This window comes from Macadamia integrifolia, chromosome 4, assembly GCF_013358625.1.
Source record: "Macadamia integrifolia cultivar HAES 741 chromosome 4, SCU_Mint_v3, whole genome shotgun sequence".
In the NCBI taxonomy this organism is placed as follows: Eukaryota; Viridiplantae; Streptophyta; class Magnoliopsida; order Proteales; family Proteaceae; genus Macadamia; species Macadamia integrifolia.
This window is the reverse complement of record NC_056560.1, coordinates 17,571,520-17,596,762: the sequence shown is the minus strand read 5'-3', so window position 1 is coordinate 17,596,762 and position 25,243 is coordinate 17,571,520. Positions and strand designations below refer to the sequence as shown.

Here is a 25,243-nt window from a genome sequence, read left to right as displayed (position 1 = left end):
GGGGGGGGGGGGGGGGTGTGCAAGTCGGACGGGCTTGGGTTGTAGAATTAATAAATTTTGAACCTAACTGATCCTAATCCCACCCAACATGGCTCAATTTGGTTCAAACTTGAGCTTGAATTCAGCCCTAGCTGTACACCTATTGGTGGCTTTATAAAATCCATGTCTCTTATGCATGTTTCACAATTATGTGGTGCAGGCTAGGGCTCAGTAGAGTTAAGAGGGTCAGGTTGGTATAGTCGTAACTTGCCATACATTGCCCAGTTCTCATCCCCTTGCATTGGAAAACCCCTACTAATTACTATCTTCAGTCTTCAATGTGTACAAGATTTATGCTATTTCTTTTAATGGTTGTGTATTCCAGATTTCTTGTATCATTTCTGTGGATCTTCCACATCATTAATATGATCACTTTCGAAATGTATGGTTTCTTGGTTGAGTCTATGAGGTATTTATGTCTATGTAATCATAGTGATCTAATATATGCTCAATCTGTATGGCTTTTGCAGGCCATGGTGACAAGTTACTCATCCATCTCCACAAGGAAGCTTTCAAATGCATTGAAGATACTCACCTATGATAAATGTATGGTTGCCACAAGTGATTATGATGATTTCCACAAGATGGTGAAGCGACATATACTCACAGGTGTCTTGGGAGCAAATGCTCAGGTTTGCTAGATCAAACTTCTCAACTTGACTAAAGAACAAGTATAAACCTATTAAGTGAAACCTCTCTCCCTTGCTCCCACCTTTTCTACTAGTGCCTGTGCTTGAAGTTTGATAATAGTTATTTTATCTGTTCAGAAGCGACACTGTTCTCACAGAGAGATTATGATAAAGAATGCATTGAACCACTTCCGTGCTCATACCGAGAACAACCCTCATCAAGCTGTAAACTTCAGAAAGATATTCAGAGATGAGCTCTTTGGATTATCACTGAAAGAAGTGAGTTGCTTCATACTCGTGGAACTTTTCAGATGTTTTATAATAAAGTTGGCTTGTGTATGAAATATGGAATGGTAATGATATTTTCAGGCTTTGGGTACGGATGTGGAATCATCCATTTATGTTGAGGATCTTGGGACGAAACTGTCACGAGATGAGATTTTTGAGGTTTTCTCTTTCCCCTTTTCCTTTTTTATCTCTTAAGAGTAGCCTCATATTTATTAGATATGAAGAGTGAAACAGTTAAGACCCTACATACTTACAGTGGAGGTCTTTCAGGTATTGGTGCATGACCCAATGATGGGTGCAATTGAGGTGGATTGGAGGGACTTCTTCCCATACCTTAGATGGATTCCAAATAAAAGCGTGGAAACAAAAATCAAAAGAATGGATGCACGCAGAGCGGCAGTGTTGAAAACCCTTATTGAGGAGCAGAAGAAACGGATTGCTCTGGGACAGGTACCCGTTTTTACTTCTACTTCATCTGGATGGGCAGTATATGAATCTTGTTATGAACTGAAAACATTCCACTCTTTATTTGTTTGTCATCGTAACTGGTATGTTTTTAAACAGGAAAAGAACTGCTATCTTGACTACTTGTTATTAGAAGCAAAAACGCTTACAGAGAAACAACTAATGATGTTGTTATGGGAAGTAATTATTGAGTCCTCGGATACAACTATGGTTGCAGCGGAATGGGCTCTCTATGAACTTGCAAAAGATGCAGCACGTCAGGTGGTTTTCTCTATAGAAGTTTCATTTCTGTTTTTTTTTTTTTTGGGCACTGTTGCACAGTTGCAGTACATTCTGAAGCCTTCTTTGATTTTATAGGATTGCCTCTATAAGGAGATTCAAAAAGTTTGTGGATCTAATGAAGTTACTGAGGAACATTTGTCGCAGTTACCATTTTTAAATGCTGTTTTCCATGAAACACTGAGAAAGTACAGTCCTGCTCCTATTGTTCCCGTACGATACGTGCATGAAGATACCCGACTAGGAGGGTATCACATCCCTGCAGGAATTCAGGTGAAATACTTTTTTGCGTGAAAACTACTACTTTTTTTCTTGTGGTTTCATCACTCTTGGTCCTAATATTGAAACATGAACAGATTGTAATCAACCTCTATGGGTGCAACATGGATAGGGCACAATGGGAAGAGCCTGAAAAGTGGATGCCTGAGAGGTTTCTTGATAGCAAATATGATCCAGCTGATATGCACAAGACAATGGCCTTTGGAGCAGGGAAGAGAGTGTGTGCAGGTGCTCTGCAGGCAATGTTGATTGCTTGCACAGCTATTGGTAGATTTGTGCAGGAGTTTGAGTGGAGACTCAAAGAGATGGAGGAAGGGGATGTTGACACATTTGGGCTCACATCTATCAAACTTAATCCATTGCATGTAATGATAACACCAAGAGGAAAATAAATGCTGCAAGGGAACTGGTTAGGTTTCTTTTAATAAATAAGATGTGATATAACTTGAGGTTGAATATCTGTTTATTTTTGTTTTTATTTTTATTTTTATTTTAGAAAAGCTCTTGTGATTAAAGACAATTCTCATATGGTAAAAAGCATGATATTACATGCCCTTATCCTTTAGGGTTATCTACAGGTGTCAGAGGGTTGAGACTCCTGGTGTAAATGGAGCCTACATAATTTGTTTCAAATTTACATTAAAGTTGGGAAGCTCGCTGAATCGGATTAGGAATCCCTCGATTCACAATGGAATGGGCACTGCCAATCTGACCGATTCACTCCGACGAATGTCCTGGTAGGGTCTCCATTTCAGCTTAATGGTTGCGGGTTTGAGTTGGGAAATAGTTTCTTCACGAAGTGTGGTAAATCTGTACATCATGATCCTCTTCAGACCCCACAATGGCGCAAGATTCACCCGATGGGTAGTGGTTGCCTCTTTTTTTTTTTCCTTGAAAGGCTTGACTCAAATATTTCTTATGTAGTGTGAATTGGATGGGCCCAAATTATGTGCATGGGTAGAACCTATGCTTTCTGACCCATATCTTAATTTCAGCTCAAAAGGAGTTTTATCAAGTGGTAGACACTGACGATTATGCTTGGAATAGTAAAAAAGAAACATATCAAGTCACTTTGGGTTCACTTGCATATGGTCTCCGTCCAACACCTTGGGTCACCTAGACACTGTGACGATTATGCTTGGAATAATAAAAAAAGAACATATCATTATCGCACTCTGTGCGTGGGATTCTCTGCACCTATGATGAAGAAAGCTTTTGGCTTTCTGCCAAAAAAAAAAAGAAAAAGAAACTTTTGCCTTGAACATGTAAAGTTCCAGAATTGATTTTGTGATGCAACTTTCCCAACCATAAACACCTAAGTTTCCACCTAAATTTGCTTAATTTATTTTTACATGTGATGGCACATCATGCACCCTCTTTTGACCATCATTTGGATTTTGGAGGACTGACTTGAAACAAAAGTAGCTAGCTGCCACTAGCTAGTCCTTAGCATGTACAGCCGATGAACAAATGCTGATGAACTACCACTTGAAAACTTTCATTATCCAAACTTCACCATTACAAGAAAGTGTCAAACCAAATGCAATAACTCATTAAGACCATGTTTACAAGTTTCATCCATTATAGGAGGATTGCCTATAAATTTATAAAGGCTTAAGGTTTCTGCCATGGTTTTCTACTTTTCTTCCATTTGAGAAGTTAGAAATGGCCATGAATATTTCTAAAGCTTACACACTGGTTTTGGTCTTGCTCTTCTTCACTATCTTGCCCTCCATTAGTGGAGCTAATGCTGGTTTGGGGGCTTCTTTCATTTTTGGAGATTCTCTAGTTGATGCTGGAAACAACAACTATCTCCAGACCTTGTCTAAGGCAAATCTCAAACCCAATGGCATTGATTTTAAGGCTTCTGGGGGAAGCCCCACCGGCCGGTACACCAATGGGAGGACCATTGGAGACCTTGTAGGTAAAATCTCTCTCTCTCTCTAAGTAAGCATTAAACCATGAAAATGTGTTACATGATAATGTGTTTTTCTTATTATAATATTGACAGGGGAGGAACTAGGACAACCCAACTATGCTCTTCCATTTTTGGATCCAAATGCTACTGGCAAAGCTATACTGAATGGAGTGAATTATGCATCAGGAGGTGGAGGAATTATGAATCAAACTGGGAGGATATTTGTAACCCACCTTCAATCCTACTCTTTTTATGGGTTTTCTATCTCATGTTACCAATTGAAAACTATCCATAATCATAGCTAGAAAAATGAAAATCAAATCCAAATACAGTTTTTTTTTTTTTAAAGGAGAACTTCAACTAAATGATGTATCTGTTTTATAGGTTAACAGGCTTTCAATGGATATCCAGATTGATTACTTCAACATTACTAGGAAGCAGTTGGATAAACTACTAGGTCCATCAAAAGCAGTAGAATATTTAAGGAAGAAGTCTATCTTCTCAATCACAGTCGGATCAAATGATTTCCTCAACAACTATCTTCTCCCAGTCCTTTCCATTGGAGAAAGAATATCTGAGAGCCCTGAGGCTTTCATCAATGGCCTCATAACCAATTTTAGGAGTCAGTTAACTGTAAGTAGATTTAATCACTCCCAACAACAAACCATGTTTGGTGCTCATTAGGCTTTCTCAATTCAGAATTGTTTATGTAAGTGATAATGTGTGTTCATTGCAGAGACTCTATGCCTTGGATGCTCGAAAATTTGTCATCGGGAATGTAGGTCCCATAGGCTGCATCCCTTACCAAAAGACGATCAATCAGTTAAACGAAGATCAATGCGTCGACTTAGCCAACAAGCTTGCACGTCAATATAATGGCCGACTGAAGGATTTGATTAAGGAACTGAATGACAATCTCCCGGGATCCACATTTGTCTTAGCAGATGTGTATGTTTTAGTATCAGAGGTGATCACAAATTACAGAAAATATGGTAAGTGCCAGCCCTTGCTAAGTGCTACCCATTTGTGTTAGCAACCTAGGCACTATATGTAATAATCAAATTTGGCTTCAAGGCTTGGTAACCAATATCATGGAATGCCTCTTGGTTGAAGTCCAAAAGCCAAACTAGAATCTCTTTCAAAACCATAGAACTGCTGAGAGTCTTTGCTGAAAACAGAGACTGGATCACCTGCACTAATGTCATTATTTCCCTGTTTCTTCTTTCATTAACGAAAGGATATCATATATGTGAATTGTGGGGATAATGCAGGGTTTGTGACAGCAAGTAGAGCTTGTTGTGGCAATGGAGGCCAGTTTGCAGGGATCATTCCATGTGGGCCTCAATCCAGTTTGTGCACCGATCATAACAAGCATGTGTTTTGGGATCCTTACCATCCGAGCGAAGCTGCCAACCTGATTATTACTAAGCAACTGGTGGATGGAGACACTAGATACATAACACCGATGAATCTTCGACAGCTTAGAGATCTTTGATCCTCTTTTTCTTGTGTGTTTATGTGTTGAGCTTCAAAGTTTTTTGTGTTCGTCTTGCTGCTTTTCTTCTGTGTACAACTTGACTCCTCATTATTTATGAAGGAATCTAAATGAACTGATCAAACCCAAATGGTTAATAGTTGAACACATCCTATTGTACTTGATTTCTCATCAGTTTTAATTTTTAATCTCATGTACTTAGACAAATGCTGTGTCCCATCCCACTATAGAATGGGTGTCTTCTTATGCAGTTTTTAATAGCAATCTACAAAGCAAACACAGGTGAATAAGTGGGTGCAACCCCAGTGAGTCTTAAATGTATTCTGGGATAAAGACTCAACACAAATTTAAGTCATATATAGGATTACAGTAGTACTGTAAGGTGAAGGCTGGAATGGTAGTGAACAAAAGGAAACATCCAAGTCTGCTAGATACAAATCTTTTAAAGGATAGAACTTAATTTATGGGATCAAATTTCTTGCAATTTCATCAAATCCATCTGATTCAACCCACACAAATGTTGGGTATATGCAACACTTAGGGTAAATTTGAATTCATAGACTTATAAAGCAAGATTGTGTTAGGGTTCGATGTCTTGTATTCTGTTGCATGGGTTAGTGGGCTGATTCCGGAGAGCTATTAAAAGGCCATAAGGCTTGAAGGTCCTCTGAGGAAAAAAAAAAACTAGTGCTACATTGGTATTTCGGTAATGTGTCTATGTAGGTTTTACTATACATTTGTAGCGAGAGTTCATTTTCTATATATAAGAGATACATGAGGATGAGTGGTTGTAACCTTATTCTCCATTGATAGCAAACCAGGTCTCATGTCACCATGGACGTAAACAATCTTGTTGAACCACATAAATCCTTACATTGTTTGATTTGTTTGTTTACAATTTCCATTCTTTTCCACATTGTTATAGTTTTTCGTTTCTATAGATTGGTCTTACGGGTTTAATCCTCCCAATTTATCTTAGAGCCAGATTTTGTTAAGAGAGTCAAACCCAGAGCTTTTAAGGCATTAAGTGGAGATCACTCGTTAAGTATTTGATTTCACAAAGGACCTGAAAAAACTTATGTAGGACTATAACTCCTAACATCTCAACACTCCTCACATATAGCTTAGGCATACAACATACCTCTACATGTGAACAAACAAATTATAAGGAATTGATTCAAATACTTGTGGAGAAACATATGGAGCTTTCTCCACTCGAGCCTTAAAGTTTTGGGTTGGACCCTCCAGCATGGAATTGAACACACCGATGTGAGACTATAAATCTATGACTCCCAACATCTCAATATATTTCGATTCAACTGGTAATATGGTACCTTTATGCAGTAGATTGTAGATTCCTACGTCAAACTTAATCCAATCCTAGAAAATTTATTAATATGAACTTGGAAGAACTCAACCCCATAAACCGATTTACAAGGTGAGAGAATCCAATTCAAGGCCATATCAACACTAATCAAATCTCTTTTTGAAACCGATGTGGAATCAATCGTCATATGATTGATATGGGATCGTAACATATATCAAGTAGGAGTAGACTTCTTTTTTCAAACTTGATAAGTTTTTATTAACGTGTTAAATGGAATTGAAACATTTCAATAATTTCTTGCAATTAGCATCTGTTGTTGACCTAAAATCCATCTTTTTCTTGGCTTCTTCTATCAAACTGGATTGAAAATTTTGATTTATGAGTTAATATGGAATTGAAACGTCTCAATAAATTTTGCAATTAGCATGTCTAGTTGACCTAATATCCATATTTTTCTTGGCTCAAACCAAGTTTTACATTTGAGTAGGTTGTGTTGTTGTAGTAAGGGGCTGGAATAAGTAGTAGTTACCAAACCTACCTAACGCTAGCTAGGCACGACATTGACATGTCACCTTTACCATGAATATCATAATAAGCCAGGAGAAAACCTCACTGGTAACCTCTTCTGCTTTGTTAACCAAACCTATTTCTAATTATAGAATCTATTATATATATAAATAGTAAAATCAAACTGATATTATTTATGGTCTGTAATTTATTATAGCAAATGATTTCTAAAAACATAAGTAACAAATACAAATAGAAATCACATGAAAGAGAGCCTTTGATTCAAGCACATCACATCACATCGCATCAAGTAGGCATAGCTATGTGGCATTATACCTAGCCCTTAAGTAAAGAGAGTAGATTTTGGTATTTTAAAAAGGAAGAGGGCCAATCAGAGGGTTGGACTGTTGGAGACAAGAGGGTAATCAGGTCTTTTTAAAGGGGTGAGGACAGAGGATGCATGACCATAGTTAGTAAATTCGGATTTGGGAATTATTCCGGCAGAGAATTATTCGGAATAATTCGATTGATTAATTTAAGGATTCGGTCAAAAAAGTAGACAAAATAAAAATTGGAGTCGGATTCGGATTCGAGAATTATTTGATTAAAAAAATAAAAGTCGGGCAAAAATTCGGATATTATTTTTATAGTTTATTGTATATTTTTTATTTATCAAGTTATTAACTTGATTTGTATACTTAGAAAGAGCAAATTACTTTATACAATAAAGTAAAAAACTATGAAAAAATTATCATTGAGCGATGGAAGCAATGGTTATTGTAATCCAATTTCTACTCATGAAATAGATTAGACCCTAAAACAGTGAAAGCAAGATTACAACTACAATAAAACAAATAAATAAATTGACCACAAAAAATTTTCACTATCATTTTGCTTGGGTTCACAAGACCCATATTGCACTAAGACGCACTAATTTTTCAAAATTAAAGCAACAATATAAAAGAAGATTGATTGATACGGCGATATGAATTTGTCTTGGTCCCCTGGAACCTCAAATTATCCATCAAGACTTGATATCTCCCCTATCTTAGGATGAAGTGTTGAACTGATGAAGTTATGAGAAAGAAATAAAACAAATAGTAGATTAGTACGATTGCTACAGAAGAATTAGGTGGAGAAAAAATATGGGAAGAAGGAGGCGGAAATTTGTGGGAAAAGAAGATGAAAAAAAAAAAAAAAAAAAAAAACTATTTCGGTGGTGGGTACCGTGGGTTTCATATATGACGTTTTTTTTTATTATTTTTTTTAAATACTGTTTAAGTGGACCGAATAATTCGGTTCGGCCCGAATTATTTGCGTTTTAAATTCAAATTAGTAAAAAGCGCATTTTTTATCTAATTTTATTTTTAATTCGGATTCGGTAAAAATTCAGAAAAGTTCGGTTTATTATTCGGCCGAATTGTTAACTAGGTGCATGACACATGCTAGGCAACCTAATGGCATGCCCAGCCTTTTCTCTCTAAAGGATTTTATTCTTATTGAAGGGTTTGAGGTCGTGCACCATGCACAACAAACCTTGTACCAAAAAAAAGAAAAGGAAGAAGAAGAAGAAAAATGCAAAACCCTTGCACCTTTATAAAACCTGAATTATGAGGAAAACAGATAATCTTTTTATTTTCTTTTTTCCTCCGGAAACTAATCATCTTTTTTATTAGGAACTGAGTTTTCCTCAACTCAATGTGAAAGAATAATTTTTACACTAATGGATATCATTTGTATATGGATGGGTGCATGAAAATAGTGAAGAGCATTTCGGATCTCAAACATGAGGGGAGAATTAATGATCTTAGATTTGTGGGTGAACCTAAAAGAGAACCTTCACCTTTCTATTAATTGTATATGGATGGATGCATGAAAATAATGAAGAATATTTCAGATCTCAAACATGAGGGGAGTACTAATGATCTTAGATTAGTAGGTGAACCTAAAAGAGAACCTTCACCTTTCTATTAATACCTCTCAAGGGAAGAATGGAATAACCAAAAAAAAAAAAAAAAAGAGTGGAATCAGGAAATACATATTTATCTGAGCTGCACCTTCAGCCTCTACTTCAACATAAGCAGAAAAGACATCATTTAAAGCAAGGTCAGTGGGAAATTCAAACTGCACTCAATCATAATAGAAATGCAATATTCAGAGTCGTTTCAATTTGACAAGAACACCTCGTATGTGCTAATGAGTTCTTTATCAAAACTCGAAACAGTAATCAAAATTTTCGGAAATTGACATGAATCGATTAAATCAATCAATGATACAAAATCAATCAATTCAATCAATCTGATTTCCATTTTTGAAACCATGGAAAAGATCCGATGAAAATCCAAATAAAAAAAAATAAAAATTATAGAAATGACTTGTAAAATATAGAAGTCGTAGCAACCAAAAGGAAAAAAAGTCTCGTGTAAGACACTCTCTCTCCATCTTTGACTTGTAAAATATAGTAGTCGTAGGCTCGTAGCAACCAAAAGGAAAAAAAAGTCTCTTGTGTAAGACACTCTCTCTCCATCTTTGCCCTATTGATGAGCTATCGCCTGCTCGTTGCGTGCGGATAAAAATCGTCTGTTTTTCTTTTTCCTGTTTTTTTTTTGTTTTGCTAGTTGCAGAAGATGACACGTGTCATCAACGGTCAAGATTAATTCAGTTGGATGAGGGTTATTACATCCAGTTTGATTTTTAACTCAATCTTGGCCGTTCACTTAAAATAATACCACATGTCGCCTTCTGAAGGTAGCAAAACAAGAAAAAACATGGATGAAGAAAAATGGACGATTTTTTTCCGTTGCGTGCACGGGTAAACATGATTGGAACCAATTGATTAATGCCTAAAATCGGATCAACCAGTTAGTAAGCAGTCGAATGCTGAGCCCTATACCGATTATCAATCAAGCATTCACAATGCTTAGTTGTAATCCGAGTACTCAATTGGGTGGACAGAGTCCGACCGCTTGACAACCCTACTCTTGAGGGTACTCCTAGGAACATATCTAGATAGGGGTGAGGCATGTAGATCAGAGGATTAGAGCACGTGGCTACAAACCACGGTGTCGGGGTTCAAATCCCATCTCGCCCACAACCGACCCAAAAGAGGAGGACCTTTCTTTTACCTTTGGTGGTAGGAAAAACTCGAAACCTTCGGATAAGCTTGTTTTTTGTACACATCACTATTCTTCAACTGTGTTAGGTAGTTGTTATCAATTAAATCATTTATAAACCGATTCCACTGTTTATAGATTGATCATTAGTCCATGGTCTGTTTAGAAATCAAAATAACCCCTTTAAAGATCAATTATAGCTAGATTGATTTGATCCATATGAGGTTAAAAAATAACTTTTGTGGACCTAATGGGTGCATGTGATTGGGAACCCAATATGCCCAACAGAAACCGGCCAGGAGGTTGACACCCCTGGGTGGCAATGTGGCATACGATTTTGTATGCCGCTCAGGGGGCCCATGACACCGTGGCCATCATTTTCCTAATTTAACATTCCTCCGTCTTATTTAACGGAATTCGCGATGACAGACGGGCACGTTTGTATTGAGTCGTAAACGGCGTTTGTAGGTTTTGTGACCTAAAGAAGAAACCCTTTCCGTTTCTTAATGGTCACGGGATATTTGCATCAGCCGACACCAACCAGATCGCAAGAAAAGGAGTTTGGAAGAATCGAAACTGTAGTTTGAAGTTAGAACTGCCATTTTTTGTGTTTTAGGATCGAATTATAACTCTGGAGATCGAAGAAGAAGCACCAGTTTCAGGAAGGAAGTCTTTAATGGAGGAAAAAATGCAGTCGCCAAGAAAGAAAGAATTAGAACCGGAGCCAGTATCAAAACCAGAACCTGAACCAGAACCAGCAAAAGGAGGTTGGGGAGGTTGGGGAATTTCTCCATTCTCTGTTTTGTCAGATCTTCAGAAAGCTGCTACAGCTGCGGCCGAGGAGATTTCTCGAAATGTATTTCGTTCTCAACTTCCTCCTTGTCACCCTAAATTTTTTTAGTATCATCTTTGTATGGTTTTCATTACTGTCATTACTGAAAATTGGGTTGGGTGAAGCTAATGAGTTCTTCGTTTTGTATGAGACTTGGGAATGCTTGAACTTCAGATCTCTTATTTGGTTATGAGCCATTCGAGTTGAATTCTTTTTTGACACTTCTGTTTTGTGTAGGTGGAAATATCAAATATATGTGATAATTTCATGTCTGAAGTGATGTTGCTTAATTCGTTTTCCCTTCATTTTGTTCTATTTGGATACATTTTTTTTATCCTTCGGGCAGAGAAATTTTAGGATTTAATCAGTTGGGGGCTTCACCCTCATAAAATTTGGACATTCTAATGAATTGAAAATAAGCTTCAGATTAATTTAGGATCTTCTGAAGTTAATTATTAGTGCACTCCACATGTTTCACGTTAACTCTTCGTGCATGGAGAGTGTTGTTGTCATGCATGACTTGGGTGTTGTCACCCGGCAGTCAAGGGAGGACTGGGCAAGGACCAAGTATCAGTGAACTCAAGCTCGAAATTCTCTTCAAACCACCCCCAATCTAGTACAACTATTTTTCTTAATAGTACCAATTAACACAACCCCTAACTTCTCTTCAAACCTCCCCTAATCTGGTAACTATTGTTCTGAATGTTGTAGAAAACTCAAATCTGGCATTTTTACTTGAGGAATGCTTATTTTTCTGTTTTCGTGAAGCATTGTATTTTTTCTATATTTTTCCCATTTTGAAATTTCAACCTTAAGGGAAAGATTTGCCAACTTCCCCAATTTCGATGGAATCAAAACATTGCTTACTAGGGCTTGCTTGGGCCCTAGGTGGAATTGGGGCTAGGCAACCCCCAAACCAATAAGATTTTCCCATGTGGTATTTTCTCATATGCTGTTTGTTTTATGTAAAATGTGTAGCAATTCATTATCTTTTTTGTTTGCCATGTGTGAGGAAGACCATCGGACTTACTTTTGCTTCCTAAAATTTTCAGTCTTCATACTCACAACATAAATTTCTCCTTTACACTTGTGTGGCCCTGGGGGGTGGGGGGGAGAGGAATCTCCCATGTGGTACCAAATTACCAATGGTGGTGGTGAGGACTGTATCATTTGCATGGGGCCCACATGGTCAGGGTATGAGAGAGAAAACAATAAAAGAAAAAAAAAAACCATTTGAGAGGGAGATTGGTACACTGGCTACATGGGGATTAGTAAATTCAACATTTTGCCTGATGTAACAGTGAGCTAATTTTGTGGACTTAGGCTGCTGAAGTTGCTAAGAATGCTGCAAAGGGAATTTCTGATATTCAGAATATAAAACCCGTCTTGGAACCTTCAAAGGTGGGGGAGTCGGAGGAATCAGAAAGTGAAGGCAACCATGAAGATGACAGTGAGATACTGCGGAAGTCGGCCCTGGACAAATTGGAGAAAGCTAGTGAGGATACTTTTCTGAGTCAGGTAACCAGTACTTCTGAAGTTTTGTGTGTCTATTACTAGGATCCTTGATACATAATTTGTGGGACCTGTGGTATACTGCTACATGATATGCAGTTTATTTATGATAAAAAAATATATATTTTCCTGGCATGCTCATGCTTGTGTATGTGTGTGAGGCCTGTTTTTACTGCGTACAAATTCATTGTTTTTCATGTACGTAGTGAGTACCACACACTAATGCGAGTTCTGTTTGTCTCTGTTTTTCATTTCTTATATGCTACTACTCTTTCTAAGGACTTATAATTTTATAAATTGCATATTTGCATATTTAAGCCACAACATACGTACTCCAAGTCTAATGGGTATGCTACTTCTTTTATGTGAGATAGTTGCATTTTTATATTGAACTGCTTTAACTTTTGCAGGTGTATTCATCCAATAGCTTTTTTTTTATTTTGTTGAGTATGAATCTTATCCGTTCTATCTTTCTTCTGGTTTGCAGGGTCTTAAGGTTTTTGACAGATCTGTGGAAAATATTGCTTCTGGAGCATGGCAAGCATTAGGCAGTGCTTGGAAAGGGGGTTCTGACTTGGTCCACAAGTAAGTATGTTGGATAATTTACATTATCACTCTTAATTATTATGATGGCCTATAAAAAGAAATTATGGTTAGGAAAAACAAAAACAGTGCCATAGTTCTCAAGGCGTCGCCTAGGCAATAAGGTGGTTCAGCGTGGATTGGTGCCTAGGTAACGCTTGGTGGCTTGTTGGTGTTGCCTTGATTTTTGACCATCCTTCATTGCCTTTGTCGCCTTGATAACTATGAATGATACACATTTTGTTGATGGAAATACCATTAAATTTATTGTCTAGGCAGTGCTTGGGCCCTTTAGTTGGTTGAAAGCCATTTTGCTGAAGCTGCAAGCTATGCTGATTTCTTTGTAACAATTTAAATATTCTCTATTCTGTTTGTGTGAGTATGTGAACAAATTTTACAAACCTTCTCCTTTATATTATATTGTGTAGCTCGATACAATTAATTCACATCAACTAAGTAAATATTCATATACTGAAATGTTACATTTAAAATCTCAGAAAGTAATTCTATAGTTAGATTTGTCCAAATATGGATTCTTATCCAAAATTTTTGGTTGAAACCTGTGATTCTGTGAGTAGATGTTGTTGATGGGTCCAAGAAATTGACTTCTTATTATTTAAAAATTACCGTCTCTGGTGAGTCTCAAGAAGGTAGGTCTGGACCGGGAACTGGAATTTAAGATGGTGGGAGCATAAGACTTGAAGTTGTAGCTTAATTTTAAATTTTGTTTTGGTGTCTTCAGGAAATGAAATATTTCATTATTTTTGTTAATTTTGTATTATTTTTGTCAATTATATTTTTAAAATATAATAAATATGGATAGTCAGTTAAAGTATATAAATCATTAGAAATAAAGCCACAATATTTGAAGCATTCAACCATTCTTAAATCACTTTTTTAATATGTTATGATTTTTTTGGGTTTAATTTAATGTGTTAGGATTCGAAGCCTCAAAAACTCAAAAGGGTAGGAGCCATACAGCTAAGAGAGGTCCTTCTTTTTTTTTTTTTTTTTTTTTTCTTAAATTTTAAGTGAGTAGGTATCAAATACCAAAACCACAAATCCATGGCTTTTATCATCATCGTGTTCTAAGAAACAACAGCCCATAGTTTCTGCCTTTTCTTATGACCCTGCTGAAATTAAGAGAAGGGGGATGGAGATGCTGAGAAAAGCGTTGGAGGAGCAACCAGCTACCATGGTTGAAGTCATTGGGAATTGAAGATTGGATCATCGAGAAGACCATAATAAGGTTGATGCCACTACCAGAGTACCAGACCACAGAATCGGAGTGCTAGAAGTTACTCCATTGTGTATCCGAAAAATCAGATGTTCTCAACACAAAATTGCCTTCAACCATGGGGAAATCTCCTTGTTTAATTTCCTTGGGTTGATTTCCATGGTGAGTTTTTGCAGATTACGACTTCTTTTGGATTGTCTGCCCCATAGTCATCTGTTTTTTTTCCCCATCTTCCCCCCCCCCCCTCCCTTTTCTGTTAGAAATTAGGCTAGAGGAATCACTCAAACCTATAACATTTAGTTCAAGGAGAAAACATTCTAAATCCATGACTTCTGAATTTTGGTCAAAATTTCTGAATCAGGATGAAACGACTGAATCTAGCCAAAAATACTGAAATTTTGAAATTAAAATTTTCAGTGGAATAAATACTTCATTTTGGCCACTGAAATGAAATGCTTCAGGGTTTTCAACTGAAAAGAAACAAAATTTACAACCATGAGTGGTACTCTGTGGATAGTAGTTTTCTATGTTTCATTTGGATACATTCCTTTTGTGAAGCAAATGTATTTATTACGGATTAGTGTTACATGCCTGGACAATTTTACATAATATCTTGTGTATATCACATAAATTGATTCATTTGAGACTGAGTAGGATGTTTTGAGGATTTTTCTGGGAAGAACCATAGAAGCATTTTTGTATTTCAGTCACTTGTTCTCAGGGCTATTTTGCTTTATGATGAATTTTAATAATAATTTTTTTCCCACTTGAGAACAGTTGCTGCTCCTGGTCCTACTAATTAAATACCTCCTGTGCTTGTGGTGCATGCCTTGCAGGCTTGAGCATTCTGCTACATCAGCTCCATCTCTAATAGAGGTTTGTACTTCCGTTGTCATATTTACTTCATAGGAGTTAGGGCTGCTAAGCTCCCATTTTATTGTTACAGACTGGAAAAGCTTTTACATCAAGGGGAGTAGAAGTGCTTGAACGTGTGGGTAAGGAAACTATGGACCTACTCATTACAGAGACTGGTATTGAAGTTGAAAAGAATCCCAAAGAAGCTGAGCAATCGGCTGAAGATGAACAACTTTTTGAGGAAGTGACATTTGACAGATGCTTCTATATATATGGAGGTCCAGAACAGCTGGAGGTAAGTTTCTTTTTGTTTTTTTGGATGAACCTCCCTTAATGTACTTGTAATTATGACAAATAAATGGTAGTAAAAAACTCTGATGGACATCAGGAACTGGAGGCGTTGTCCAACCATTCTGCATTATTGTTTAACCGGAGAAAAGCAAAATTATCATCGGAACAAAAATCTGTCTATGATGGAAAGCTTAGAGAAGTTCAGCAAATTTTAAGCTTGAGTACTGAAATTGATGGAAGTGGTTTGGACTCGGACAAAGGAAAAAAAATTGAGACAATTGAAGAGGGAACTGCTGATGAGATGAGAAGTTTACGTGATTCATGTGTCAGCAAGGCTGCTGACATGGCTGCAGGGTAACATAACTTGTACAATGTCTCTCATTTATAATTTCTGTCCGTGTGCGTCTATCTTTTTTCAAGCTTGCTTAACTGGCTCATCATGATTTGGTTTTCCGAACATTGGGATGCCTACAAAAATACTTTTTGTGTTCATTTTCTGGTGTATGCAATGTTATATGCTTCAAAGGGTTTGAATTTTCTTTCTTTTCATATGCTTTTAGCTGTTAATACTGTAACTGGTGCCAAGTGATTTGATTTGATTTTAATATTTTTCAGATCATTATCACTATAATGGTGCAGTTGGTTTTGTGAGATGGGAAAGAGCTTATCAGTTTGGTTGGCTGTAGGTCATGACATTTGATGATTTGTTTAATAGAAAACATAGAAAAATAAGAAGCTTCTTCCTTCAAGGCTAATGGCAACGCAGCCAGGCTAGCAGCACTAGTTTGTTTCCCATGCTGCTCCGGAGAATTCGACTAGAAATTATACGAGCACTTAAAGCGACTGAGTACCTATTAGCAACTGGAAACATAGGAATCCATAGAATGATCTAGAACTTAAGTTGTGATGGCTATAGTGTGATAAAAATGAGACCGGCTCATAGCTTCTTGGTGTGCTGTCTGGTGCCCCGTGGGTCAAAACTTTTGTATATGGGTTATGTTTTGTAAATGAGTAGAGTCCTGTAATGGGTGGTTTTTAAGGGACTGGGTGAATTATGTTCCTGTAGAAGTGGACCAGGTCAATAGCACCTGAATGGACACCTTTTTTTTTTCTCATTAATTTAAATATGATTACCTTTTCAAAAAGAAAAAGTCATGAGTGTCTGATGCAGTACGCTTGCTTCAACCAGCACAAACCTGTTTGGTAGCTCGGACCAAGACGAACTGGGTCCAAATTTAGTTTTAGTCCAGTAGGATATTTAGGGGTTTATTCATTTGGGGTTATCCTGTAATATTTTGTTTTATTTTGGGTTAACTACTTAAGAGATTTGCTTAAGTTAGTAGCTTCCTTATTTGAGTTAGTTTCTTGGTTTTTGGAGTTTTTGTTTTCTGTTTCGGCCTGGAGTCTTTTTTTCCTGTTTAAATACATGTCACCTCATAGCAGAAAAATTAGAGACATTCATACAAAACTCTAGGGCAATTAGAAGTTTCCTTGGTTGGGTTGGTCTCCTAGTTGTTTGTAGTTTCTATTTTTTGTTTTGGGTTGGAGACTTTTCTTCCTATTTAAAATAACATGTAACTCATTGTAGAAAAGTTAGAGATTTGAATGTGGAATGTGGAATGTGGAATGTGGAATGTTGAAGTTATGTTGTATTCTCCCTTTCTTTCTCATCTCTTTTCTCTCTTCTCCCTTCTTTTCCTCCCCCTTCCATGCGATTATACTTTCCTCCTTCCTCTCTTTATTTTCTCTTCTCTATACCTTGGTATATCCTGCTGTTATCTCTCTTTCCTTGTTACCCGTGATATTTTCAGATTGGGTAGGAGTTGTTAGAGATCTTTGTTCCTCTATCCATTAAGCCTGAGATTTTGGCAGGGTAATATAGTACCTTGGGGCAACCCATCCTGTTGGATTTGGAGTTCTAAAGCTTGCTGGTGGGGTGGGTTTCACAATCGATTTTAGACCTGGTTCTCTTTCTGTCGCCAGGTATAATTGCAGTGATTAAATATACTGTGTGGTTGATTATTTGACATACTATTGGGTGCTATTGAGAGAGTTCTGAAGTAAGTTACTCCTAAAAATTCACTTCAATTGGAGCCCAAACAGGTGAGTTCTCTCACCTGCATCTACTTGCTCTTCTGCTGGTTCTGTTGCTTTGTCGTAAGGAAGACGCCGAGTTGGTGATACTATTTTATATGGCACCATCGTTTCTTCTTTCCCAAAATACCATTCCCCATTATTCTTAATCCTATTCCTTTTATTTTAATTCGTAGGCTACCCTTATTCTTTAATTTCTAATTCCTACTTATCCCTTATTCCCTTCCCTCATTATCTTCTTAAGTAGGTCTTTAAGATTCTGTTTATTTATAATTCTGCCACTCTTTGTGAACTTTGAATTAATTACAGAATTGCCATTGTCTTTCGTCTTTTGGCTATTATTATTCCCTTAGGTGGGCCTATAAGCAATCCGAACCGGAAACCTCATGTTGCATCAGTGTCTAGTAGTGCCGCAGGTGACAGGACCATAAATGAGTATCTGGTGACCTTGGAACTCACCATGAGGTTCAAGTTGAGAGGATCTGGACCTACGTAAGCAGGCTTCCTATCTAAAAGATTCATTAGAGGATCCTTGACCTTTTCTTTTTGGCGCTAATACAGAGTTGATATATAATCTGCCCTGTTTTTTTTTTTTTTTTTTGGTTAACCAAGGTGTCCGGGCCAACTTATGTGCACCTTGACTAATCCTCAGGGAGACTAGCGCAGCAACCCACTGCCACGGTCTCCACTTAAATCGCAAATGCACAGATGGAGAATCGAACCTGGGACCTTGCGCCTATCGACACAGTCCCCAATTCACCCTAACCATTTGGGCAACCCACAGATGGGTTAATCTGCCATGTTGTTGTACCCCTCTATTTTTCCTTTTTCGGATACTTTCTTCTTGGTACAGTTATGGGGTAACTTGCCTCCTTTCTTGTTATGGGCTTCCTTTAACATCAAGTTTAATATATTTTGTGACATGAAGCCTTTTTTCCCTCTCATTGCATAAGTCCTGCACCAGTTTGCATACTTGCAATTTTTCAGTTTTCATCATACTTAACAGTCCCAGATCGCTTGTATGAAACCTTGGCCAATTCAGACATCCACCTGCCTACCATGTGTGTGTGTGTGGGGGGGGTGTGGTATGCAAGTTATTTAAGGGAGAGTTTGGAGTTGCACGGGTTGCACGAGACTCTAACCATACCAAGGTTGTAAGAAGCATGCAAGATTAAGATGTCTAGAGAAGGTGCTGGCTGGTTACGCTGATTAGCCCTTTAAGTTGTCATCTCAAGGCCTGGTATTGAGTCATGAGTTCGCCAAACCTTTCTCCCCCCCACCCCAAAACAAAAAAAAAAAAAAAAAATTAGCCCCCATAAATATAGTATAATGAAGAAGAATGTTAATATGTCTGGATTCATGCATGTTATGGATGCTCAGTGCTCATACTTCCCTTATACATTTTCAGGTTTGCAAGTTCCCTTTCGGGCCTTGCTGGAAATGAGATTATTCAACGGACTACTGGCAGACTTGAAACCATTCATTCAGAGGGGATCCATGTATGGGAATGACTTGAGAATTTGCTTCCTATTAAATTTCTGTTAACATGGATTTTTCTTTATATGGTAGTTAACTTCTTGATTCTCACAGAGACTCTCAGAGTTATGCTGCTTTGCTGTGTCTCAACTTCTAATGCTTGGAAAATCTGTCATCTCCAATTCAAGCAAAGTGCAGAGTGAAGAGGATCCAGAAACTGTGAAAATTGACTGGCCTGATGATTCCCTTGCAAAGGCAAAGATAATCAGACTCCGTGCACAGTCAATGATTGCAGATGTAGAAGCAGTTTCTGACAGTTTTATTACAGGTATACTTGTGAATCATGCCATTTGATAATTCTGTTTTTCTTTGGTGCGAGGTGATTTCATTGATATTCTCATTTCATTGGTAACAAGGCTTTGTACTTGCTTATATGGAAACCATTGGCAGAAATTTTGCAACCCTGGTGGAACTACAATTATGTTTTACCTTCATGCTAGTGCATTATATTTATTCTCATCTCATCCTCTTATCTAAGCTTTATTTTTGTCCTATCTCCCCCTCACCACCTCCAAACTCCATTCTTTTCTGTTTCTTCTACGAGCTAGGAAGTGAAAATATGGTAGCATGTTTGGTTGGGTTAGTGTTTGTATATATGTCAATAGTTGTTTGACTCGGCTAGAAACTCTTAGAACTGCATCTCCATGTCACATAGTTTGCAGCCGCTTCCACCTGTTATTTTAGGTCATGGAGTCAATAAAAACTATCTAATTCATACATTTTTTTTATATTTACTATTCTGACCTTTATTGGGCATCCTAAATCTTGGTTCACCCCAGGTGTTTCTGATGTTATTGGAGCCTATCTGGTAGCCATAAAGGGGGCCAGTGGAGATGCTCACGAAGGTACTCAACAGACTACTATCCAGGAGAAAGCCAATGCCATCTCCAATCATCTGCATGCTGACCAGACCATGGCCTTCGGCAAAATCCAGGATGGGCTCCACTACTTGGCATTTGTAATTCTCTCAATCTCGGTGCCTACTGCATGAAACTTACTGATCTTCCTCCATGGTTTGATCTGTAGAGGTTTGGTCAGTATCTTTGTAAATAGTGTCCCTTTCTCCATTGGTGTTGAACCTTGGGCTCCAAGTGGATTGTCCTCTGGGTTGCTGCCTAGGATGAAGCAGGTAAAGTCCAGGATGTACCCACCAAAAGTCTCGACTGTGGACATTTGTGCAATTCGTGTACCTACTGCTATTGTTTTCCCTTTGAAATGGTGAAGATAAGGAGTGACTGAAGGGAGACGCCGACAGCAGAGGATTTTGGGGCGTGGGTAACCTTCACTTCGGTTTGGAGGGTTGGGGTGCCATATCCTTTCGTGATGCCATGCTGGGTTTGGATAGGAGGAACTGTCCCTATGTTTTGTGCATCTGCACACAGCCAAGAACGCAATTTATTGAAAATGTGATCAATTAACATGTTCCCCCTCCTTAATGGGAAAAAGATCCTCTATGAGATTGGGTTCATTACAACATCATCCAAAATGTCATCTCAATTTAATGGGGTCAGCTATATATAAAGATTGCACTCAAGGAGCATGAGGATATATGTAAAATGATTGACAGATTATGATTAATTATAATAAATGTTAATTGTTAACCTGTTGCACCCCTATAAATCAGGCACTGGCTCTCGTTATGTTCTGCAATATATATATATATATATATATATTTTATTTTAGTTCTTGGACCGGGCATTTTAAAGGCAAGATGTGAGGATGACTTGAAGGAATTGAAAATGACATCTAAGAATGGGAATTGCTTTGGGCACGTGTAATATTAAGATGATGCAAATATTGGTTCATTTTGGTTCTGACGTGAGTAATGCACACACAAGTATGAGATTTATGTGGTTTGACAAAATTGCCATGCCAGTCATGGAGTGAGCCTAAACTTTCATAGGATCTAGAGAACACAATCAGTGCAATTTTATTCTCAAACCCTTCCCTCATCTTTCTTCATCACATCTTGTATTTTCAAGACTCAGCATTGTAGAAGGCTAGAAGCATCTCTAACTCATCTTCCACCTGTGAAGACTATATTCTTTGGAAGTCTCCACCTCCTTCACTCTTTTGAAAGACTACACTCACTTGAAAACTCTGCTTCCTTGGAAGATTCTACTCCTTCCACCTCTTTACAAGACTTCACTTGTTCGGAATACTCCACTCTTTCCACTCACCTTAAAGACTCCACCTCTCTTTGGAAGACTCCCCTCTCTTACAAATTCAAATCCTTCCACCCTTTCCACCCTCTTAAAGGCTCCACCTCCTTCCACCCGCCAAGACAACGAAGGCTAAGAGTAAGTTGAAAGTTGGAACATTACAACATAAATTAATTCTCACCAACTTTCATCGTCTTAACACCTTCCATACTACTTAATTGGTACCAAATTTAAGTAAGAAGAAAACAACATTGTTCAAACAGAGGTAGGGGAGTCGTGAATAAACTCTAGTTAATTAGCAGCTCATGAGTAAACGAAGTTCGTGATTTGTACAAACTGTCAACAACTACTGAAGTGGCTGCAACAACCACATTTTTGAAGGGTTGATCAAGGTCTTGTATTTTTTTTTTTTTTGGTATTAAGCAGTCTAAATGGTGTCAATTGGTCGGGCCTATCTCCTTGGATCGTGACCTACTCAATTGGGTTATAGGCTTTAGTTGGGCTATAATTGGGCCTTAAACGATTTTTACTTTTCTTAAATTTAAGTATTTTGTTAAATCATCAATAATTTTGAAAAGATATTACACTTAATTACATTCAATAATTGATAAAAATATCAATATATCCTATTCTATTAAAAAAAAAAATCAAAATATACATATAAAAGATTAGGCTAAATGTGTTGACCTGAGTCGGACTTGTAAATGGGCCGGTCCGGTCAGGAAGCCCATCGGGTATACTCCTTGTTTATGAACGGATCAGGCTTAGACCCGACACGTTTAATAATCGGTGCAAACCGGGTCAATCTTTAAATGGTTAAACATAATTGGTCCAACCGGTGTAGCTTGGGATTGGCACCGTATGAGAGTAGACCAGTCATCAGTAGTTGACTTGAGAGCCATCTACTATGAGGAAGCAGGTGGGTAGAGGGGCCTAGGAGTCTTATATGATTTAAGAAACTTATTATTGATGACTTTACTTCCTCCATATGTACTTCTATATATTTCTCCTTCAATGTAAGTATGTTCATCTTTGAGTACCTTCCCTACCTTCTTCATCTCCTTCAATGAAGAGAGATAGGTCCAACAAGTATTACTATAAGGAGGTAGAAAAATGAAAGCAGAAGAAATGTCAAAGAATGGATTCAGTTTCCATTAAAAGAGTGGCGGTTGCCGACCATTTTATCTATTAATAGAGTTACCATTTAAAGTCTGAGCTCAGCAAGTCATCAACTACCCAACAGGAAAGCCAAACCCAGTAGGCCAGCAGGAGCCGATGAGTTTGAAATAAAAATAGTAAGGTGTGGACTGTGGAGTCATGAGAAATGGGATCCACCACCTATATGACTATAGACTAGTCAGGTTTTTTCTTTCAATATTAGAAATTTCAAAATTATAACCGTTGAAAGAAAGTGTTTAGAAGCATTTAAAGGGTGAGAGAAGAATAATGGATTGCTTATAGTCATTGGGTTCCTTCTGTATGATAGTGATTTGTTAATGAAGGGGTGGTGGAGGGGCCGAGGGAGGGGGGTTGGGTGGTGGGGGTGGTGGAAGGACAGAAGTGGGAGCTCATCGGTTTCAAACTTACTCTAGGAGGAAAGAGAAATAAGAGGCCAAGCCGTCTAGGGTGGAGGAGGGAATTTCAAAGTTGTAGGCTCGTGGTTACTGCTGCTCTGCTACTGGTGGGGTCACGGAGGAAACGGAAGCCTAGGCTCTGTATGAGAGAGAGAGAGTCTGAAGTCTCTGAAAACTGCAACTGTGGAGACTGGTGAGAAGGTACTCTGATGGTGACAGGAGGAAAGGTTTTCTTTAATTACGTATCGAAAAAATAACGCTACCTGGTTGGTTGTGAGGAGTTCTGATTAAGGAGTAATGATCACTTCTTCAAATGATCAATTCAGGGAGAGAGAAGTTGATTACATGTGAACATTAGGCAACATATAACGAGCCCACATCCTCGGTAGTAATGAGTAGTGAGGTGCGGTGATCATCAGACGATTGAGAGTATTTGGACACGTGTTTTAAGGGTCCCGACCATCCAATGTTCATTGTATCAGTATAATAGTTGCAGACGATTTTCACATGAATACATGAATAGTTCTTATACGTGAATTTGATCTAAACTCTAAGGTACACTATTTTATGTCCAAAGGCCCTAAACATAGGACATCATGAAAAGACGCCGTTGCCCTTTTCATTGGATGTTTGTGGACAACACATTCCCACTAGCCTATGTGATGGGTAAAAGCTATATGACTAGGTAAATTTATTTTTATAGAGTTTTTCGATCTACCCATTTGATGGACATGATCATGGTCTATGATCACTACCATGGAACACTATTTTTCTTTACAAAAAAAAAGAAAAGAAAATGAGAGATTACATCCATTGAATAGATCAATCAATTATTCCCCCTTGGTTGAAATCATGGCTTTAGGTATTTGTATTGTATAGGTTGTATCATATTGATTTCAGTTGAGATTGATCTTGATACTTGAACGATTTGGGATTACACATTGGTATCAGATTTAGCATAAAATCATATAAAAAAAACCTATTTTCTATGAGAAACACACTCCTAGCTATATCGGTCAAATTTATTCTTAATTTTTATAAAATAATTATTTTTTTATGATTTTACCCCTATTCCAATATCGATACCCACTACTAGAACAATCAAGTATTAGGATCATTATCAACCAATATCGATAAGACATGATGAGAGGTATAATTTCAAGTTTATCAATAACGAATAGCATTTGATGATACACAAGTTTAAAGAATTTCATGATCCACAACTTCAATCACATGGTCACATTACCTTTTGGGTAATTTACAACGCCACCCCCTGGAGAATTCCAATATTAGAGGGACACTCCCTCTCTTTCACCAAATTAGCCTCGGACCCCCTACCGTCAGTCACGGTTAAAGAATATACCTTTTATGCTGATGTCAGCAATAATATTTTATTTAAAATACCAAAATACCCTTGCTCTAAGTATCTCTCTCTCTCTTCTCTTTCGTTTTTGGCCTTTTTTCTGAATTTCCCCAAACTCACCGAACCACTCCTCCTCCCCCACCAGAGATCTCACTTTCCACCTCCGTGACCCTCCAAGTGCTCCCACCATCGTCGCCTCTGACCTTCGATTCTTCTGCACTTCGTTTCTTGTATTGAAATCCTGATTTTGAACCCTCGGTGGGGGGTTTCAAGTCTCCTTCCAAATACTCTGTTCGGTTTCAAAGCTCGATCCGATACCATGGCCGCTGCAAGTGCTCTAATCACCATGAAAGAGGTTTTAACTCTCTCTCTCTCTCTCTCTTTCCATTTGTTAAAAAACATCTCTACTTTTAGCCGAACAAGGTGGAAGAACAGAGAAAAACCATAAAATCATATAATGGAGACGGATCAGAAAGAAAAAAAAAAAGATCGAAGAACAGAAAAAAAATACTCAGCTTTACTTTCATTCGAACCAAACTTTACTCTGGATTATCTATTCTGCAGGCAAGATCAATATGAAAATCTGCAACTTTTCTCCTTCGATCAATCCCCTTAAGAGAGTTATCTGTGGTAGGTCTAAGATCATCATTTCCCTCTTTAGTACCTTGTGAGGTTCCTGGAGTTCTTGAAAGAAATGAAGTAAAATCATCACGTTCTTCTTCATCCAAGTTTACCCATCGCAGGGGTTGCTTCCCTTCCTCTTCCAGGGATTCTATTAATGCCTTTTCTACATGACATATCTGTTCTTCTATGGCTGCAATGAATTGATTATGCCTAGCTGTTGTATTACCCTTAGAACGATTTCT

The 25,243-nt window shown here is 37.8% G+C and overlaps 3 protein-coding genes across 4 annotated transcripts in view; all 3 read left to right on the top strand.

Annotated features, from left to right (window-relative positions):
- LOC122076995 (ent-kaurene oxidase, chloroplastic-like) overlaps nucleotides 1-2,550 on the top strand; it is a 10,067-nt gene extending 7,517 nt beyond the window's left edge. For both annotated transcript variants that reach the window (XM_042642692.1, XM_042642691.1), the window contains 7 exons: nucleotides 510-671; nucleotides 807-947; nucleotides 1,038-1,115; nucleotides 1,227-1,406; nucleotides 1,521-1,682; nucleotides 1,779-1,973; nucleotides 2,057-2,550. In XM_042642692.1, the coding sequence (XP_042498626.1) occupies nucleotides 513-671; nucleotides 807-947; nucleotides 1,038-1,115; nucleotides 1,227-1,406; nucleotides 1,521-1,682; nucleotides 1,779-1,973; nucleotides 2,057-2,371 (1,230 nt within the window). In that variant the 5' untranslated portion in view covers nucleotides 510-512 and the 3' untranslated portion in view covers nucleotides 2,372-2,550. The remainder of the gene's footprint in view (nucleotides 1-509; nucleotides 672-806; nucleotides 948-1,037; nucleotides 1,116-1,226; nucleotides 1,407-1,520; nucleotides 1,683-1,778; nucleotides 1,974-2,056) is intronic.
- A 1,051-nt stretch (nucleotides 2,551-3,601) lies between these two features.
- Nucleotides 3,602-5,539, top strand: LOC122076996 (GDSL esterase/lipase At2g23540-like). The gene is made up of 5 exons (XM_042642694.1): nucleotides 3,602-3,903; nucleotides 3,991-4,121; nucleotides 4,282-4,530; nucleotides 4,634-4,889; nucleotides 5,169-5,539. Exons 1-5 carry the CDS (start codon nucleotides 3,645-3,647, stop codon nucleotides 5,390-5,392), a joined length of 1,119 nt encoding a protein of 372 aa, XP_042498628.1. The 5' UTR covers nucleotides 3,602-3,644; the 3' UTR covers nucleotides 5,393-5,539.
- A 5,303-nt stretch (nucleotides 5,540-10,842) lies between these two features.
- LOC122076946 lies at nucleotides 10,843-20,879 on the top strand. The gene is made up of 9 exons (XM_042642615.1): nucleotides 10,843-11,195; nucleotides 12,495-12,689; nucleotides 13,171-13,268; nucleotides 15,339-15,378; nucleotides 15,449-15,652; nucleotides 15,746-16,002; nucleotides 19,151-19,241; nucleotides 19,333-19,546; nucleotides 20,058-20,879. Exons 1-9 carry the CDS (start codon nucleotides 11,016-11,018, stop codon nucleotides 20,267-20,269), a joined length of 1,491 nt encoding a protein of 496 aa, XP_042498549.1. The 5' UTR covers nucleotides 10,843-11,015; the 3' UTR covers nucleotides 20,270-20,879.
- Nucleotides 20,880-25,243: the final 4,364 nt, after the last annotated feature.

What these genes read in the sequence shown, in the direction of transcription:
- LOC122076996 (XM_042642694.1), top strand. Translation starts at nt 3,645, where the DNA reads ATGGCCATGAATATTTCTAAAGCTTACACACTGGTTTTGGTCTTGCTC. An exon ending in ATTTTAGGAGTCAGTTAACT is followed by an intron (nt 4,531 to 4,633) that starts GTAAGTAGATTT and finishes TGTTCATTGCAG; the next exon opens with AGACTCTATGCCTTGGATGC. An exon ending in CACAAATTACAGAAAATATG is followed by an intron (nt 4,890 to 5,168) that starts GTAAGTGCCAGC and finishes GGGATAATGCAG; the next exon opens with GGTTTGTGACAGCAAGTAGA.
- LOC122076946 (XM_042642615.1), top strand. Translation starts at nt 11,016, where the DNA reads ATGGAGGAAAAAATGCAGTCGCCAAGAAAGAAAGAATTAGAACCGGAG. An exon ending in CCGAGGAGATTTCTCGAAAT is followed by an intron (nt 11,196 to 12,494) that starts GTATTTCGTTCT and finishes TTGTGGACTTAG; the next exon opens with GCTGCTGAAGTTGCTAAGAA. An exon ending in GCTGCTGACATGGCTGCAGG is followed by an intron (nt 16,003 to 19,150) that starts GTAACATAACTT and finishes ATACATTTTCAG; the next exon opens with GTTTGCAAGTTCCCTTTCGG.